This window comes from Chrysochloris asiatica, unplaced genomic scaffold (genome assembly GCF_000296735.1).
Source record: "Chrysochloris asiatica unplaced genomic scaffold, ChrAsi1.0 scaffold00012, whole genome shotgun sequence".
Lineage (NCBI taxonomy): Eukaryota > Metazoa > Chordata > Mammalia > Afrosoricida > Chrysochloridae > Chrysochloris > Chrysochloris asiatica.
The window spans coordinates 19643568-19664624 of record NW_006408530.1 but is presented as its reverse complement, the minus strand read 5'-3'; the positions used below and the strand labels follow the sequence as shown (position 1 = coordinate 19664624).

Sequence of the window (21057 nt, the reverse complement as noted above, 5' to 3'; positions counted from 1 at the left end):
TATGGGTCGATAGCAACTCAATGGCACCTAACAACAACAACATAAGCAGATTGCTAGTTCTTTTCTCCCATAGAACTGTTGGTGAGCTCAAACTGTCTTATATACCTAGTGCTGTTACAGGGGTGAGTAAAAAAATGTAATTATTAGGTTCCAATTCTTACATGCAGAGGTGTATTCCAAACAAAACATGTTCAAACATGTTTCTGAAATCAGTGAATGGTTGAAGATATAGTCTTTCAGTAATATCGTTGACCTCTGTACAAGGCAAGTTTGAACTGAGTGGGACCACTTATACATGGGCATTTTTCCTATTGCTATTGTGATGAGCTCAATAGTTAGAAGTGTCCTATTAGAATGCTATGTAATCAACTCAGCTCCGCTCATGGATAGATAGCTTTTTTTCAACCATGAAAATGTTTAGCTGTCCTATAGGAATTTCATTGGAAAACTTTACCCTCTTTACCATACATCCCTGATCTTGCCTCTTCAGTCTTCCTTTTGTTCCCAAGATTTTTTAAAAAAGGAACACTCTTTGAGCATCTTGAAGATACAAAAAATGCCGTGATTGTAAATCAAAGAGCACAGGGAATGGTTAGCTTTGAAAGCAATGACTTGCTTTCAGAGCATATAGACCTAGATGGAGGATATGTTGAGAAATAATCGCTTCACATTTTGATATTTTTGTTTAATAGAGGTTTCTATGATTTTGTAGCAATGTTTTTTGCCTCGTCCTTGTATAACAGAAATACTACAAGCTGTGGTATTAACAGATGAAAATTATTTTCTCACAGCTAGGAGGCTAGAAGTGTGAATTCAGGGCACTGAATCTGGGGGAAGGCCTTCTCTCTGTGGGCCTTGGAGGAAGGTCCTTATCTCTTTTCAGCCTCTGTTTCTCAGTTCCTAAGAGAACTCTATGTTGTGTTGCATCTTTCGTCCTCCATTTCTACTTGCTTCTCTGTGCCTAATCTGTTTTATATTGTAAAAGTGTTATGACATCATTAACATGGCAAACAAAAAAATTCCCTCAAAAATTTTGGGAAAAAATTCCCTCAAAAATTCTCAAATGGGGTTACATCCACAGGTATAGGGTTAAGATTGACACTACATATTTTGGGAAGGCGCAATTCAATCCATGACAGAAGTCATTATGACAGTGCTGGGGAAGGGTAGCAATGGAAATATAGTGATCTGGCTATCAGCGTTACAGACAATCACTGTATTTCCTACTTCCTATTTCTGGATTTCCCATGGATCTTGGTTTATAAATATTACTAAAACTGATGCCTCAGCTTCCAATAAATTCTTTGAGTGCACTCCCTCACCCCAGAATGCCCTTCAGATAAATTCTCTTTTGCTTAATATAGCCACAGTGTTTTATTTTTGTTTTTCTTATTGCTTGGAGCCAAAACCCTTAGCAAATACACTCCGTGACCAAGACAATTGTCTGATTTCTCTCTCTCTCTCTCTCTCTCTCTCTCTCTCTCTCTCTCTCTCTCTCTCTCTCTCTCTCTCCCTCTCTCTTTCTCTGTGTGTATGTGCGTGCAATTTGGCTTTTTGTTACTGTTTTCTGCATCCCTCTGTATTCTTTATATATGTATTGTTGTGGTATTTTGTTTTTTTTCCTTTTAAAAAATGACCAGAGTAGCTGCAATGGCCCTCTGCCCTAACAGCCAAATATCATCATTTTGAAAAGCATGTGGAGACTGTCTTCCTGGGTAAATGATGATAACACTGTCACATTATTTGAACATTTAACTGCCTCTATTGAGTAGTTTTCCTCATAGTTTTGATTCATTTGGAATCTAACTGACAAAGATCCCATTACTGGGTGTTCTTACCATAATTTGTCAAATAAATATAGCAGATATGAGGGGGAATGAAGCTAATTTGTAATCTAGAAGACTTAACCTGGTTATGTTGATGAACTAACTAAATCGGTCAAAAGTTTGAGAGCTAAAGATTAAAAACCACCATTTCCTAGTTAAACTCTTATTTATTATGTAAACAACATGATTTATAAGTACATTATGTGGAAGGTCTATTTGTTTTTCTCACCAAAAGATGCTTTCAAAGAAAAATTGCAGAAAATGGATTTTCTCCAACCAATGTGTTGCCTGCCACCCTGGTATAAGTCCTGAAATTGTAGAACAAAGATATAATGATTACACCAGTGAAGGCCATAGGTATTTGCAGAGAATTCCAAAAAGATTGGCACCCCTGTAAAGAGGTGTTTTCTAAATAACAAAAGTTGTTATGAGAAAAAGAAAGGCTTGCCAGTGAGCCCACAGATGGGAATATAGATGGGGAGCCTGAGCTTAGGGTTTGGGGACTGCTCCCTTTTTTGGGATTCCATAAGAGGCAAGGAGAAGGATTCCTTAACACTGTGCCAGGACAACAAGCATGAAAATGTAGGGGGCAAAAGCTAGTTCAATAACGCTTGCCAAGAAAGTAGAGACCTTCTCACTCCTTCTTCCTTTCTGACACTAATTTAAGATAGAAGGTTCTGTAGTTCCCATAGTTTAATGATCCTCCTAGGAGTAGCAAGCCCTGGACTGCATCATATTTAGATAGGTGGCAATCCTACAACACCCCTTAAATTTGGCAATGAAAATTTAACTGAAGCTTTAAGATGCTCTTTTTCTTTGGCTAACGCTTTTCAATTTGCAAAGCTGCTCCATGAGCAACATCATCTCATCTATATTACATAGATGTTGAAGGCTAATATAATACTCAAGGTTCTTTCCATTGCAATTGATTGAAACTTGTCCAGAATGCAGAAGTAACAATGGATTTGTATTATGATTGTTGAAAAGTCCAAGGCACAAATTTGGCTTCAGGAATGACTGGATTTAGAGGCCCCAAAGTGCCATCAGACCATGATTTCCCTCATCACTCTGCTTTGTGTTCCTCTCTTTTGAATTAGTTTAACAATATTTTTTTTTCCCAGAAAGTGACCAAAATATCTCTGGAAGCTGAGATTTAAATTCTCATAATTAACAATTTTCTTCCTGTAGAAACAGTAGCACCAGAAAAAGTTTCAGAGTTTACTTGACTGGACTCACTTGGGCTTATGTGTTCATGCTTGAACCAAAGATTATGGCCAGGAGATGAAATATATGTTTATCCTTGGAACTTCAGTAGGTAGAATCAACAGGAAAATGGGAAGAAGGTGCCACTCCCAAAGGAAAATCAAGGTGCTCTTATCAGAAAATAGAAGAATAGATGCTGGACCACAAAAGCAACGGATGCCCACAATCCTCTTCCTAATTAATGTCATGTTGTGGTGGCTCTAATTCATCTGTCCTTTCTATTTCAATATTAAACCGGCTCCTGAAACTTACTAGCCAATCCTGTCAAATCTGTTTAGTTACAATTAAAAACAAAACAAACCAAACAAACAAACAAACAAACAAAAACCACCTCATTCCAAAGAACTCAATTGAAAGGGTTGAGAGTCATTATCAGCATACAAAGGATCTCATGGAAATTCACGGTTAGCATATAATGAGCCCAGCATTAGGCACTGAACTTCAGTAGCTGAAATATAGTTGCTTCATTCTCCTCTCTGCAAACTGGTTCCTCTGACCATTCACACATTACAACTGACTATATTTCACAATGAATGTCTTGGTTACAGAATCTAAGTCTAGTTATCTTCAGATTTTGAATCACTAGAAATGACTACCTCTTTTTTATTTTTTGCAAATAATTGAGTAGGTGAAAAAATGAATATCCTATGATTCCTCCATTTCCAACTAAAAAAATCCACAAACAAAACTTTGCTTTCAGCATTTTGTTTTTCTTGACTGAATCTCATCTCACAAACTTTTCTCTCTCTCTTTCTCACTATTGCACACACACACACCTGTACTAAATATCATGGAGACCTACTCTACATGACTCCTGGTCTATTGAAACTTCCTTTGTAATATTTATAGCACTAGTTGCTATATATTTAGTGTGCTATTTGGATACTTTTATTAGTGTCTACAAGATTACAAATTTCTTGCTATCTCTTTATGCCCTAAAATTTCTATTTCAGTGCTGCAAAGATACTCAATAAATATTTGTGAAATGTATTTGAATTTTGATTTCCATTAAAGGGTTTTGCTCTTTGTAGTAATTCTTCATTACTATAATCTCTATCCAATTTAAATCATTCAATCCAAACTTTTGAGTTATTTTTTTTCTTAAAGAATATTTTATATCTTTCTTATAATAATTAGTCACTGTGATTTTTAAAATAATAAATCTTTGTTACTGACCAAAAATCCACCACTATTTATTACTTCTCTATACTATACTATGCCCGTGTGATTTCAGTTCAGTTGATGTTCTTTTTGTCTCTTGCAGAAATATGCATATTTCTATCTTGGATTATATCTGTAAGTGCTTCTTCTTTAAATGCCTCTCCCTGTTAGGTTACCATGGGTTCAAATCACGACCATTTTGTAAGAAATGGATGACAGTCATGACTTCCTTGAAGTTTCATTGTACTATATTTTGATAGACCCTTTGTAATAATGTGTCATTTGGCACTCAGCTTGCTAGATTACATATTTTTCTCTCCAGTTCTGATATTTTATATTAAAAACCACCATTCATGGTGAAGACATTATCTTGCAATCAATCATTCAACAGATATTTAATGAACATCTAGTATGTGCTAAGCATTGTCAAGATACTGAGGCTCTGTTGTTGCTAAGTGTCATAGAGTCGGTTCTAACACCTAGCAACCCTGTATAGAATGTCTGAGGAGTGGCTCGTGGGTTTGAACCACTGATCGTGTGGTTAGCAGTCCTGTGCTTATCCTACAGCACCACATCAGAATTTCATGTTGTTGTTGTTCATGTTGTTGGTGTTGTTAATTGTAACTGAGTCAGTTCTGACTCATAGTGACAGTATATAGGGTTCCCAAGCAGTGGCTCGTGGGTTTGAAATGCCGACCTTGTGGTTAGCAGTTCGGTGCTTATCTTACAGTGCCACATCAGGACTGAGGATCTAGTAATACAAGAAGAAAATAGGCATAGCTCTTGCTCTTCTGAGGTTTGCATTCTAAGCAAGTAAACAACTAACCAGTAAGCATATCGGTCTAACGTGTCAGGTGTAAGTAAGTGTTGTGTGAAAAAAAGCAAAGCAAGGGACGTGGCATGCAGAGAGCCTGTGGGAGTGGTGTCATTTTTCACAAGGTGAAAAATAAATGCTATAATAAGGTGACATTTGATCAGAGATCCAGAGCAATAGAGATCTATACAGAGGAATAAGTATAGATTCCTGAGGCAGAACACATGTGATATGAATGAGAAACAGCAATGTGGAAAGTGAGGTTTCAGTCAAGCTAGTATTGGGGAGAGAGGATGGAAGTGGAATCCATTCCCTGGTCAGGGTCAGATTAGGACCCTTTCTCATGTCCTGTAAGTCATGAGAAAGACTTTGATGTCATTCTGACCAAGCTGGGAAGACTTTGAATCTACTAAGTAGTTGTTTCTTTATCCATAACTAATATCTATGGGTGAATAAAATAGGGCAGAATCTGTGCTAAGGACTGGTGACTGTAAGAAGACCTAAATCATTCAGGAATTAAAAATCTGATCTGCTTTGAAAGAATATATTTACTCTATTATAAATGTAAATATGCACTGTATGGTAGCATAAATCATGTTCTAAGTAAGAGGGCTAGGCTAGGATTTCCCAAAGTGTATTCTCAGAGGCATTATTCTGGAGAGATGCTCTCTGAAATAGAATCTTGTTCAAATAAGGTTGAGACTTAGAGCATTGTCCACCTCCTCACAGAGATTCACAATGCTTACTGGCATGTTACAGACTTTAGAAATAAATATACACTAAAGAAGTCTGTTTAACTTTGTTTAACTGAAAATTTGCCAGATCTTTTGATCATAGAATTTTTTTTACTGAAAACCTATCAACATCTTGAGGAACCTATGTTACAAGAGGCATACAGCTGAGATAGGAAGAAGTGATTGGATGGAGAAAGCATGATATATGTTGGGCCTTCAAAGAAAGATGATTCTTAAATTGTGAAAAAGAAGGGCATCCAAGGCAGGAAAAATGGTACGTAACTCACTTCAAAGTAAATCTCTTGAAACCTGCCACTTGAAAAATAATACTGAGCTGCAGAATGGATGGCCCAAATGTACTGATAAAACTACCATTTTGATGACCTTTGGTAGTCTTTTGAAATGCCTAAGAAATCAGAAATGAAGATGAAGTATTTTATGGGAATGTTCTACATTCTTTGCATTATTTGGTAGATGAATAAGTTTAGGCCCATAGAGTCTACAATTTACTCAGTCATCCCTGCTTAATCGATAGCAGAGGGTTAGTTTACCTGCTCTGGACCAAGAGTCCTGTTCCATAAAGGAAGGAGTTACGGTCTTTGTGTGTCTGCTATAGACATTTTAGAATTAAAGCATAAAAATCAATTCCTATACAAGATGAAGGTTTCAGCATGCAGTGGATATGAAAACCATCAAATTAAAGAACAACACAAGTTTGGATTTAATGAAGCTCATCTTTGTTTCTTTTGCAGATCAAATTTTTGGCTCTCATCTGCACACAGTGTGTGAACGTGAAAATTCCACAGTCCCATGGTTTGTAAAGAAATGCATTGAAGCTGTAGAGAAAAGGGGTAAGTAGTTGAATGTGCAGCAGTTTCACCTATTCCTGTACTCTCTCAACAAACAGTGTTCACTGTGACAGTGCCACTTGATTTGTCTGGGAAGCCATGCAATTAAAACTTGACTTTTGTTAATCGGTTAAGAGGATCAAGTTTCTTATTAACTTCAGTTTGTTTTTACAATAGGGACATTAGTAATTCTCATTAATGCTCTTTTTTTTTTTTTTTTTTAATATTTTAGCCACTTTCCATCTCTTCAATTGCAAACTTCTTGTTTTCAAGCCAGTGATAAAACATTCATAAAATATCAACACTCACACTATTTAGAACTTCTAATCATTCACACTGATAGATGTTGTGCCAGGATATATACATATATATATCTTTCTTTCTTTCTTTCTTTCTTTTTGGTAAGCCCCCAACATTATCCAAGTGAAACAAATAGTGTTTCTACTTGCAAATAATGATTTTCTATCTTATACATGTTTCTGTTCCATTACAGAACACAGATAAACTGGTTTGCCTGGAACAACTAACACACACACCTCTTGTTTAAGATGACCTTTGATTCCTCTATTTCAACATTCTGTTTTTCATATGAAATTATTTCAACTTACTGAAGAGAGCAAAGCAAAACCCAACTGACTCGTCGTTTCTATAATGGTCTATCTGTGGGGTGTTTTTCCTTCAAATTATGTCTTCATTCATTCAAGGTCATATTCACTAAAAGATACATACAGTGATGCAGAATCTCAACAAAATGTATTGTATAAAAATGTGGAGCTTCATCACCATCTGTTAGTAGTTTATAACATATTCCCAGGATCTAGGGGGATATATATCATGTAAAAGATAGAGGTGTTTTCAGAAAAAGAATTGGTGAACCTATTCTTATTTTCAGCCCCCAGTCTCTTGAAACAAAAGCTTTACCAAGTTAAGTGCTAGGAAAAAGCCATTTTAATTCTCCGTGTTACCTGGCTTTATTATAGAAGCATAATAAAAATGGTCTGCAATTTCCAACTCCTGGAAATTCATACTTTAATTATATTGTAAGGACAGCCTTGGGATCCTATTATTCCCATATCAGTAAGGAATGAGAGAATAACAAGAATAGGAATAGTGGGCACAGCGAGTGGTAAAGAGAGTGGCTTTGGGGAAAAGCATATCAGCACATCAGCAAGAAGAGTAGAGAGTACAAAGAGAGAGTAGAAAGAGTAAATGCAGAGCAGACTGAACACAAGGAGAGGTGTCTATGAGCAATGAACTCAATTGAAGCTTAGGAAAAAAAATGCACTTTTATTGCATGTCGCAATCTTGTTTATTTTTATAAGTGCATATTTTAGGAATATTATTTAATAAATACTTAAAGTCAAAATGGGTCACTAGGAATGTTATAATATTATTATTGCCAATAACTACAGTATCATCATTTTCAGGAAATCTTCATTCACTTATAAATATCCAGTATTGACAGTGTAAGCATGCTTACATTAGACCAAAAATCCAAATAGGACATTTGGGGAAGCTGTATATAACAAGATGTGTTTATGTATGAAGAAGAGCTCTCTATCTCTCTAGTATTATCTATACCCTAGGCAAATTGGAAAACTCAGTTAGATGCTGTCACGCAGTGTGCAGATACTATAATATTATAAAATAGAAATTGTCTACCAATAGGAAATGTATCTTTTGTTCATGGCATTTGGTTTGTGAGTTTTAATAAAATAAGATAATGTTTTTGCTGACAGGCGCAATCATATCTGGCATTATATTTCATTGTCCCAATATTTGCTTTTAAAATGAATATGTAGATCCAGCACTAATCACACATATGATTATTAAAATAATTCCTAAGCATTTAATGAAAACTGAAGACTTTACAATTCTACAAAGCAACTGATAATTCAAAGCGCTTTGGCAATGTCAGCTTAAAGAAGCTCTGTGGAAATGTTCAATACAAACACAGAGGTGCAACATAAACCTCTCACATCCTTGGAAGATTCACAAGAGTGTACTTTTGATTATATTTTTCTATGATCATTTTCTTGGATTAATATTCTTACATTCATACGCCAATTCTATTTACTCAAAGTGTTGTTTTTACTAAATTCTGGCATAAAGCACTTCAGGACAGAAATAATTTATGTGAATCTAAGTCCAATGTTTATGCAGGCTTCTGATGACATTTTATGCTGGGGCTGGTATTAGGAAGTAGCATATAAAGGTGCCAAATCTCTAGTACGGCTGGGACTCAGCATATCTGAAGCCCTTCTTCTAATGGCCAGATCCTCTTCCAGCCAAGATACTCAAATGCAGAGTCATGGGAAATGCTTATGGACCTGTTATGGGAAAAGCATATTTAATAAAAACTGCATGTTTATTCTTAGTCTTAAAGGAGATGCCCTCAATAATTACTACAGTGACAAATAGTTACAAAAATGATTTGTTTACTTCTTTTTTTGTTGTTATTTCCTTGAGATTATTTGTCTCCACCTTACAAAAATCATCTGCAAGCTACAGCTTTGTTGTTCTTGTTGTTAAGTGCCGTTGAGTTGGTTCCGACTCATAGCAACCCTATATGGAATTTTCAAGGAAACTATAGCTGTGTTTTTAAAAATGTTTCTTACATGCTTAATTTAAAATAAGATATTATTAAGAAGCAGATCTTACCATGCAGTTGGTAGTTGGTTAATTAATTAGTTAGTTAGTTAGTTAGTTAGTTAGTTGTTATAGTCTTACCTTCTTATTCTTAACAGAACCAAATTTCTCTTGCTCCTGTGATGTGCTCAGGGAAATCCTACCCAGTATCTGGTATAAGATACTTGCTTTATCCATCCCTGGTAAGGTGGTATTAGTTATATTTTAAATTTTGCATCCCTCTCCAGGCCTAGAAGAAAATCTATTAGTGAGCCGAATGTAAACCAATTTAGCGAAAAACTTGTTTAGTATGTTTCCTTATCTGATTTGGTTCCTTTTATTTTTCCAAACCACCAGGGCATTCTCCTTCTCACCAACTATTATAGCTAGATTCAACTATTTTCTGTGGTTTCTGACATTGTCTGGTTAGCCTACAAAATATATGCCAAACTTAGAGGGTAGACTATAACGAAGCATATTATTCTTTCAAGGTCTTTCAAGCAGTTCATCTTCTGTTGCCTTGTTTATAGTTGCAGACTATGCATATGAGACATTTAAATTGACCATTTAAAAATTCAGTTTATGTTTCCTCTTCCAAAGTGATTTCTTTAAAAATACTGAATGATTGCTCAGTTAATTCTCTCTCTATATATTTTTAGTGGTGATAATTGCCATTGAGTAGACAACATTATTTATGTATAACAGAAGATAATATTGTCCAGTCCTACTTTATTTTCATGGTCCTTGGTTTATTTGAGTGTGCTATTGTGGCTAGTGTGTCTATTCATCTCACTGAGGTTTTCTCTGACTCTCACTTAACCAAATATGATATTTTTATTTATTTATTTATTTTTTAATGCTAGCCTTATCCTGATGATGTGTTCACAATCACTGAACCAAAGTCTGACAAGTCTAGCTTTTAAAGAGCTTTCTGGTTGTATTTCTTGTGAGATAGATTTGTTCATTCTTCTGGCAGTCCCCACATCATATTCAATATTCTTTGTTGGACATGACAGTTTGAAGTTATCAATTTTCCTTCTGTATTCCTTTTTCTTTCTCTTTTTGGTAGTTCACTGCAGTGAGTTATTTAGCATGGCTTTTCTATGTTAACATGAGTCTTCTAGAGTACTGATGTGGCATTGCAGGATAATGTACTGGATCATAAGGTCAGTTTGAACTGCAAGGTCCTTGGTTCAAACCTACCAGTGGCTCCTCAGAAACCCTATACAGAGTCACTATGGGTCAGAACTGACTCAAAGGTACTTAACAACAACTTCTAGCCCTAGTCTTTGTAACTCCCACAAACCAACATTTTAAATTTTTCCTGATGAGTGTACGTAACAGAAAGGTGGAACGAGATGCTGACAGGATTACATGATTCAGTTGTGAGTGATTGTTAACAGATTTAATTTGATTATAAAAACTTGAAACTCTTACTTGGGGATTGGCCAATGTTGCTATCCTCTTTGGTTTTAAATGAGTCATCTCAGAGGCAGGAGTGGAGAATACCATTACCACTAAGAAAGAAGAGTTAGCAGTACAGCACATCCTTTGGATCCTGAGATTGCAGTTTTGATTGGGCTAAATTGAACCTCCTCAACTCAAGGACAGAAACATGTGACACCAGAGCAGTAGCAGACTAGTGGCAGAAGAACAGCAGCAACAGAACCTAGAGCCAGAGCACCAGACAGAGTGATGGGCTTCCCAGCCCGTGGAGCAAGTAAAATGGAGTGTCTTTGGGCAGGAGGCTCACTTGTGGAGTGCGGTGCCTCTAAGCACTGAGTTGAGGAGTTAGCTTTGCTGACTCATGGAGTTAGAAACTAGTCCCTTGGAACTGAGGTTTATAGTGGAATGGAATGCTCTTTGGGCATGCATTAGCAGTGGGAAAAGATCTTCGTAACACTGCAAAGCAGGACAAAGGCTAACAGGCCAGAGAGAGGCCTGTCTGAGGACATGACAGAGAAGAGGTTGTCCCAATGGAAATAAATGTATCCTGAACATTTCTGGTCCTGCACTATAACCTATTAACTTCCCTGATAAACTCCACAGATGTGAGTGTGGTGTCTGATTTATGTGTGGCCACTGTAATGAATTTTTGAATCTTGCTGTGAAATAGAGAATGCTGTTTCATGTTTGTAGATAGTAAGATGAGGGAAAGTATGAGATCATCTGACCATTATTTTGAGATTTAGGTAATGACTCTAGAGGGAGACGTGGTGACATGTCAGTGGGTACAGGCTTTAGCTGCGAGAAGCCCCTTTTTCTCTCTGTAGGATACACACTGGACTGCTAGCCACAAGGTCGGCAGATTGAGTCCATCAGTTGTTCCGCAGGAGAAAGATACAGCTTTCTACTCTAGGGAAGATTTACAGCCTAGAAAACCCTGTACAGGGTTGATGTAAGTTGGAGCCAGCTTTATGGCACATAACAACATAGAAAATGTTGTGCAGTTTATGATGATCTTAAATGTGTTTTAAATGGCTTACTTAAAAATAGGACCACTTGTATCTATTAGAGACAAGGGACTAGGAGATGTGAACTAAACAAAGCTATTGTCTAAACTGTTATAACAAGTATTAGGACATCCTTTCTTAGTTCCCTTTATGCAAAATATGTAACTGACTGACTACCATTTCTGAAGGTCCATCTTTGAAAAGAAACCTTTCGCATTGTACGGCACATGGTAAGCACTGAACTATTTGTTAAATGAAGGGACAGACCTTAAGTCTGTTGAGTACAAGCAACAAGTAGTTATCAAGTACCTACTGTGAGCCAATCACCATGCTATCAACTTGTCAGAGAACTTAGGGATGGTGACATTAAACAAACACACACATAAGTGCATTAGCACAAACTGTAATAAGCACTATGAAAGGAAACAGTAGTACTAGAAAGGATCATTGCTACAAAACTAAAAACATAGAGGGAAGTTTACTGCCTCAAAGTGCCATAACAAACTCTGGATCATAGCACACACTTGTCGGGTTTTAGTCCTCTGATAAGACCAGGAAAAGTTTAATTCTGCCTTATTTCCCTGGCTATTTTTTTCTCATAATGTGAAAGTGCACTGAAGTCACTTTGTGTGAGATTCCCTAAAAGAAATAGTATCAATGGTAAAATCAGTCCTTTTACTATCTGACAACATTCAACAAGTATTTCCAGAGACAATTTGTGAAGTCAAATAAATGGATGAGAATATTTCTATAATAAACATATTTTTATGTATTCAGTATATTTTCCTTATACAGGAAACAGTACTGGTTTTTAAAAGTATCTTTAACTTCATTTGGATTGGCATTCATTCTTTGGAATATGATTTGACAACTCAATCATCCTTCATGATTCCCAGTTCTAATTAACATGCCCCCAACCTATTTAACAACATTAAGATGATACGACAACTTGCAAGTCTGAAAATTCCAGGTATAAGCTGCTTTGCAGAATGGCTCAACAGATGCTAATCTGCAAAAAGTTTGTCCTCTTTTTTTTTTCCTGGAACACAAAATTCTGTGACAGGAATGATACACAAAGTTGCATATTTGACTTAATGCCTAAAAGCCACCCTGGGATCCATAACCTTGCTTCAAGATTTAAGAAAGACCTTTAGTCTACTTCTGAGAAGGTCCTTAGCCTCAAAAACTTTATCTCTCAACTTGACTTTTTAGCAGCTGTTATATTTTTTTGCTGTCGTTTGTTTGACAGGATCCAGTTATAGGTTCCGATGTCTGTTTAAAGAAACAAGGAGGTTGTTGGCTTTAAAATTCCCTCACTGCTTGTGTGATCAGCAGTTTCCCAGGCTTTTCTACATAGTTTGCCAAGCAAAGGGACTGACCTTTTGTAGCAAACACTTTTTCATTTCAAAATGCTCACTTTGATTTTTGTCCCATTTTATGCTCATTCCAAACTGTTTACAACCCACTAAAAATGACTGAATTATATGTTTGTGTAATAGATTCCTTTTGTGGTCTAAGTGGAATGTTTACTTTGAACAATTAGTTATCTTTCAGTAGATTATAGCAACTTGGGAAGAGTGGCTAAAATTATTATTATACCTTAACTACTTCCTTTTGGTAATCCCTCTGCTGTTTAATGAGGTTTGAGAGAAAGTCACATTAACCAGTCCATGATGTTGCAAACAATCTATTTATCTAGATGTGTGAAATTTCTTTGGGTATATTTTGTAATGTTGTAAGAAGATATAATTAGACAGCTATTAGGGAATATACTTAAGAGACTCATAAAACTTCAGAACATGTAATATACCCAAATATACGTGTATTATACACACACACACACACATATATACATATATATGATGCACTTGCACATTAGATAAGCTATATATTTATTATATGAAGAGCAAGGTTGCTTATAGTATTGTTACTGTGCTAAGAAATAGCAAACATGATACTTGTTAATGCAATTGTTTTAACACTGGATACAGAGCACCAGCCCCTTCCTTTATATTCTACCAAGCACTCCTTTGCAATAATAAACTTTACATAGTCATTTCCCACTACTTCAGAATCCAGGCCCCTAAAGTGCAGATCATATTGCCTTCACTAGACAAGCTCTGCTCCCAGTTCTGCTAATTTTGTACTGTTCATTCTTTCCCACTTTGGGATAATCTGTTATAGTTGGATCCAGGCACGCACTAAAGGCTGATACTTCCATAAAGAATGTGCAATTTGTACTGTTTAGCTTGTGACGAGATTCTTGAAAACTTTTATGATTCTATCTTGTTCCAGAGAGACTTCTGCTTGCTAGTTTTATAAGCAATGAGTGAAAAAAAAAAAAAGGAACAAAAACAAAACAAGCTGATAAAAATTACATGGTCAAAAAAATCACGAGTTAAGATAAGCACTTTTTCTTTTTCTCCAGAGAATATCTGTGGACTGAACAAAAATATTTCTGGGGGTATTGACCTATGTGGTTTGTTTTTTGTTTGTCTTAAGCGCTTGCTTTTCAAGCCTGAAGTTAGGCACCCCCATGCCTTTACAACAGAGATGTTCCTCCTCAGAGATACTCCGTGAAAGTTTGCAGTTGAGTTTTTCTTAGCTTTTTTTCTTCCTTTTCTTTTCTGAGTTTAAATCAGGACCAGTTAGTGTTTTGATGCTTTGTGTTTTGTTTGATTTTGTTTTGTTTTAATGCCCACTCCAACGACAGCCACCTTCCTGACAGCAAACGTGTTGTACAAGGTCCAAGTTGGAATTGGCTCTTTGGGGGATTCATGCTGGGGCCTCTATGTCTGAGAGAAAGCCACATTCAGAGCTAGAGGGGAAGACAAAATCAAAAAAGAGTAAACAGGAAATAACCAGCAAGAGTATAAAAGAGAACCTTGGAAAAGACAACTCAAAGAAATCAGAGATGACAAGGTAGAGAGAAGGGGGAAAGCTGCGTTTTGCAATTACTGAAAACAAATGTGGATAATAGGGTACACTTGTGAGGTCTGTAATGAAGAGAAGACAGACTATTGAACTAGTTGCCATCTCTGCCTTAGTTACCTGATAGCTGCTTCTCTGCTTCCGAGAAATTTACTCTTGTCTCCAACTCCCACACACACACAAAAACACCCCAACACCCTAGAATTTAAATAGTGCTGTGTAAAGCGAGCTTATATTGAATGTTCACAAATAATGTGTACAGACCTGGTTATCAATCCAGTCATTGTACTTACTAGTGAGATTTAATGGAGTTTATCTACATCTAGCATTATGCAAAAGTGTGATTATCAAAAAGAGAACTTTAACATCATAGAAATGAATTTAGGGATTCAAAGTTCAATAACCAGAAAGGCTATCTAACTAACACAGCAATGTGGCTCCATTCAAATCAGTCAGAGGATATTCCCACACTTTGGAGTCCAAAATGCATAAGAATAAATAATGTCTCTTCCCAGATAAAGCCTTAGTGTAATTTCCAACCTCCACCCCCACCCCAACTCTAAAGTTTAGGTTCTTAACATACTTTTCCCTTAGAGTCAGTTGGAAGGAAAGAGAGCCAAAATTAATACCCTAGAAAATTAGCTTATTTTTGTAGACGGAGGATTTAAACAATATTGCACCACAACATTTCAAGATACAAAACTCCGAAATGTCTTATTGGGGTGTCACTTATATAACGAGAGTTTGGGATCTGGGAGTTTTTCTATTATAAATCCCTATATTCAGAACTTATTAGTTCAACCATAAAAACAATCTTGGATGAAAGTTGGCAGGATGTTTTAGGCTGGAAGCAAATGTTTACAAAATTTGAAAGAAAAAAAAAAAAAGAAAAGAAAAATCACATGTTTTTGGAAAGCTTTCAGATTTTCAAAAAACAGGGACAAAAAAATGGCAATCACTGGTTTTCAGATATTTTTTGCATTAGAATTCAAGATGGATTTGTAGTTTGTAAATAGAAGTTATTTGATTCTTGTTGCATCATATGAACTAATGAAATAAAAGCCATCAGGACTTTCACAACAGTGTCACTGTCTTGTGTGAGATGATCCATTTGTTTATTGGTAGAACACAATCTATATATTGTATTTGTGTAGGCATTTCCTTAGGTCTGAAACATTTATGATCATTCAGAAGTCTTAAGTTAAATCATAAAATTATAAACAAAACTAAAATATGGGTTTCCTGATGAATAATATTCCTGCTTTAAATGTCTAGTAAAAAATAACATTTGCCAAGGGATTTTCACATTTTCAAGTAAAGTGTGTTCAACTTAAACATCAATTTTAAATTTGAATCAAAATTTAATTCAATATATGTATATACACACACAAACATATATAGTAAAAGAGATACCAAGATTCTACGGAAACATTTTATATTGTTCTATACTGGTGTGGCACTGAAGGATAATAGCTGGACCACAAAGTCATTTTGAACCACAAGGTCAGCAGTTCAAACTCACCAGCCACTCTTCAGAAACCCCTATACAGGGTTTCTATGAGTCGGAACAAACTCCAAGGCACTTAACAACAATAACAATCCATCTCCTTAATAGATTCATGTCGTGGAGCATCTTTTAAATTCTTTGGAAGGTTATCTGTATAGTTTAACTATCTGTGGAGTTAGAAATGTTTTCCTTGGGTTCCAAGCAATCTTTTTCTTTACTAATTTTATCCTATATGGACTAATTTTACATTTTGCAACTCACTTCCTATTTTCAGTCCAGAAAAAAAATCCAATCAAGGAGAAAAAAAAAAAAACAAAAAACTTCAAGGGCAGGACACTTTAAGAAGAAAAATTAGCTGCAAAATAATAATAGTTCTGAAATGATATTTCTGGAAGGGCTGTTGAGGTGATAGTGGATCATAGACCCAATATGGAGCCCTGGTGTGGTACTGTGGGATAGCAAGTTTAGCAGTTCAAACCCACCAGCCACTCCTGGGAAACTCTACACATGGTCTGTATGAGTCAGAACTGACTTGATGGCATTTAAAAAACAAGACCCAATATGTAAAAAACATGCCCTAAGATTTAAGGTAAAAGCAGAGCTGTTGAAAAAAAAAAAAGGTTTAAAATATTACATTCAGTACATTGTGTGCTTCTTCACATAGAGACCATAGATTTTTTTTTTTAACTCCTTAAAGAGTGCTGACATATAATGGATTCTTGATAAATGATTAATAAATGGATAACTTATATTCATGTTGTTTAAATTTTTATTGAATATAACAAGATACTACTATACCTACATATGGGTGAAAATAAAAGGTTAATGATCAACAATTGGTTGAAGGCTTGTTACATAGAGACTAATGTAGTTTGAAATCAGCTTTTTACAATACATCCATAAGGATTGAGTCCAACTCCATTTCTGATGATAGCATATTATTTTATTCTATAAGATACCATTTGCTTTTTATCCCCCCATCAATACCCAAAGAGGCTATGAATTCAAAATCATGTTTCCTTAAAGATTTTAACATCATCGGTGTTTGGATACTCCACTTAAATTCAGCATCCAGAAATGACTAGAATATCCATTTTCTACTCATTTTCATCAGAGGAATTTTTGTCCCATTAGGGATTGTTTCAACACCAGTAGCTTGCTGTTTTTAATCAAGTCATTGAATGGTAACTATGACTTATAAGTGACATGTCTGAGAATGGTCAGTGTTCCCATAACCACACAGAAAGTTGACAATCGCATCTTTTCCTTTAATTCAAAAGTTGAAAATCTAGTTGGTCCTGTTCTGTGTTAGTCTTTTTCCCTGTGAACATCTCACCTACTTGATTCAGTGTTAGTTTTTCATGTGAATCTCAAGAAATGTTTATTTTGAGGATAATTTTTGAGTTGAAAGAGTCTGTCCAAGTATTTGAAAAAAAGAAATAAATGACCAATTACAAAGACCTATCAATTTTCAGCTAATGAAGACAGGCTATCAATACCCTAAATTCTAACATGATTTTGCTATTGGATATTGATTGCATTTTCTCCAAATTTACTTCCTAGTGGAAAAAAATTAATGTATGCTGATGCTATCAAAATCTTCATAAAGACTTTGAGTACTGCAATGTCATTAAAATTGAACTATTGTCTTTCTTATTCTAAAATTTATGCTCTGCTTCTTAAGATTTTCATTTTTTACTAACTTAACTCCTGAATCTCCTTGCACAGATAGTATTACAATCACTACAGTAAGCTTTCTTTCCCTTTTGTCTTGAAGGTAGATATGCTGGCCATGCATATCCTATCGCCCGGTATAACATTAGAGTCCATGTGTTTGGCTTAGAGTTTGACAATATAAGAAACTTGTATTTCCTCTGGATTTAATTATTGATTCTAACATTGCATGTTACTCATTCTTCTAGTGTGATCTCAATTCATCTAAAATTTTCATGATTTCTTCCGTGACTCCAAAGCACCCATATGCTAATGACTTCTTAAACTTTTTCTTCTTTTCACATTTGTAGTCTAGGAACAACCTTTCTTGAATTTAGCATTTTGATTGAATTTAACTTTACTCCAAAAACTTGCTCCCCTTCTTTTATTCATTAACTCAATGGATGGTCTTGCAACCTATTTTCCATATTGTCTTAAAAATAAATATGTTGCACATCTTAAGATTCTTCTCTCTCATTACACATAACTTCATTCACCAAGTCTCATGATCTCTATTTTCTTGTTATCACTTTAAATTGATCAGTTCTTTCAATCTCCTATTGCCTTTTTTTTGCACCCCATACTTTCTTTTGAAATGTGCATCCTAATTGACATTATTGCCTTTGTTCTCATTTCTGCCTAGTCCTTCCTCCTCAACCTTGCCAAATTATTTCTCTTAAATACACATAGGATTGTGCAGTTCCCCTCTTAGGACTCTCCAGTGGTTCTTCATCTTCAGGAAAATAAAATTCATGCTAATTATCCCCATTAAAATATAATTAGGCATATGACCCCTATGTACTTTCCTGCCTCATCTCCTCATAAACATTTACTATGTTCCAGGAATACCAACTAAACAAAGCTTTACAAATACCAATATTCGTTCAATGAGCTGTTTGCTCTCCTGGGAAAACACTCTGTCCACATAGCCACCTGCCAAAATCATACTCACAGCACAAGAGTTACTTTCTCTAAGAAATCTTTGACTCATATCTACAACCATCCCTTCATGATTTCTTGAAAATGGTTATGGCCTATTTCCACAGTGTTCCAATGATAATATTTCCTAATGCAACCCTTATTGCATGGTACTCTAATTAGTATCTGCTTCTCCACGTAGCGAGCCTTGGCTCTAGAGATTGTGTTTGATCCATCACTATCTCATCAGTGCTTAGTTCACCAGATTTGACTCAATTTATGATGGATAATTAATGGATAAAAATGGATATTATCCAAGATTTCTGCTACTCTATCCTCCATACAGTAAGCACTGGGCTGCGAACCACAAAGTCCGCAGTTCAAGCCCTTCAGCTGCTCTGTGGGGGAAAGATAAGGCTTTATGCACTGGCTAAGATTTAAAGTCTCAGAAACCCTATTCAGGGTCTCTGTGAGTATAAACCAACTTGAGGACACTTAACAACAGCAACAACATCCAACCATGAGTTCATCGCTAAAGAATCAACTTCTATAGAGTAAAGGTTCTTTGGCTGCTACAGAGACAGTAATTACATCTCTCTATAAAAATAACATAAAATTATATTATTCAGAAGGTAGAAATCTGTCTTAAAAGTGAAAGTAAAATATTTTTCAGTGTGACATGATCTATATTTATCACTTACATATTCTAATAGTCTCTAATAGGATAGGACATAATTACAGCAATGATTCTTATATTTAATATAAATCCAAGGCAAAAATCTACTTTCTTGTCCTTAATAAGTAGACTCCATTGTCTTTAAAAATAGTGTTATATTGTTTCCTAAACCTGAGTAATTCAACTAACTACAGCTAAACTTTGATGCTTTTACATCTTACCAGTGTCATAAGAATTGGATGGCCATCTTTCTAGTTTAAAAATGATGTTATTTTATGTAAACCTCCAGGCATTGTGCCTACATCCATGCAAGTTTGTGTATAATTTTTCCCATTATCACCCCTAAGGCCTCTTTCACCATCACCACTTTCCAGACATCTACCATCCACTGAATAGCTATGTTTCTGATTATCTTTTCCCAAATGTATTAGCTTGCATTATTTAAAGCTGAATCTCATTTTATTATTTCCTACTCGTATTTCTAAACTCCTTAAATCCATTTGTATGATTCTTTTGTCCTCACAGATGTCCACAGTTCCTCCCAATTTAGTATCATCAGCAAATTTAATTAATGCTCTGTTTACCTCTCCTTCTAATGAAACCAGTCCCTTGTTTCATTTCATCATACAAAGTAAAAAATGCACTGGCAATAAAACAGTCCGAAGAAATGTTCCCTCACTGTAGGAGGGGAAGTTAAGGACACAGAGAAGAACCATGTGGTGAGGAGTGGACAATGCAGTGGGGTGGTGAGCTAGTTTGCTTTGCCCTAAATCAAAACCTTTTCACAACAACCATCACTTTGGCAGATTGCCTGGGTTGGTGCTGATGTGGGTGTGTGTCCCTATTTATGTGAGTGTGTGTTTTTTTCTGTCAGGTAGCTGTAATATTCTAACAGGAATTTTTGTTAAAAATATATTTATTAATATATCTTAAGTTTAATTAAAATTATAAATACAAATACATACTATTAATATTTACTCTATAATATACATACATACATATGGATACATATGGCTTTTAGCTATAGACTCTTGCTAATCTTCCGTGGATTTTTAAAAAAGATTTGCTATGGTCTAAATTTTATCTCAGTCCTTATCTTAATAAATGTTTTAAATCAAAATCATTAAAAGCTAGTTTCCTACAAATAGAAGATTTAAAAAATAAAGTAACATATTTTTTTTTTTCTTCCAGGTTTGTCAAACAGGCAAACTTTAGTAGAAGAATAATTTTGTTTCTAGTGTTGATAAACTAGACAACAGAAGTTTATCAAAGAAAGGGGTCTTACATGATATATTTTAAGTTAGGGAAGTTTATAGTCAACAAATTACATTAATCGTTGAAAGTGTGCCCATACAGACATGGGAGTGATTTGTGGAAGGAAAACAAAAATAAATTTTATTGCTGCTGTTTTTAGGTGCCATTGATTCAGTACTGACGCACAGTGACCCTATGCACAACAGAACGAAACACTGCCCGATCCTGGGCCAACCTCACAATTGTTGCCACACTGATGCTGCCACTTTGCCCATCCATCTTGCTGGGGGTCTTCCTCTTTTTCTCTGACCTTCCACATGATATCCTTCTC

General features: G+C 35.5%; 1 protein-coding gene across 1 annotated transcript in view; it reads left to right on the top strand.

Moving 5' to 3' along the window:
• The window catches only part of ARHGAP15 (Rho GTPase activating protein 15), a 1003601-nt gene that overhangs the window by 609028 nt on the left and 373516 nt on the right, over positions 1–21057 (top strand). The window contains exon 9 of the mRNA XM_006834567.1: positions 6551–6649. Coding sequence (XP_006834630.1) covers positions 6551–6649 — 99 coding nt within the window. The remainder of the gene's footprint in view (positions 1–6550; positions 6650–21057) is intronic.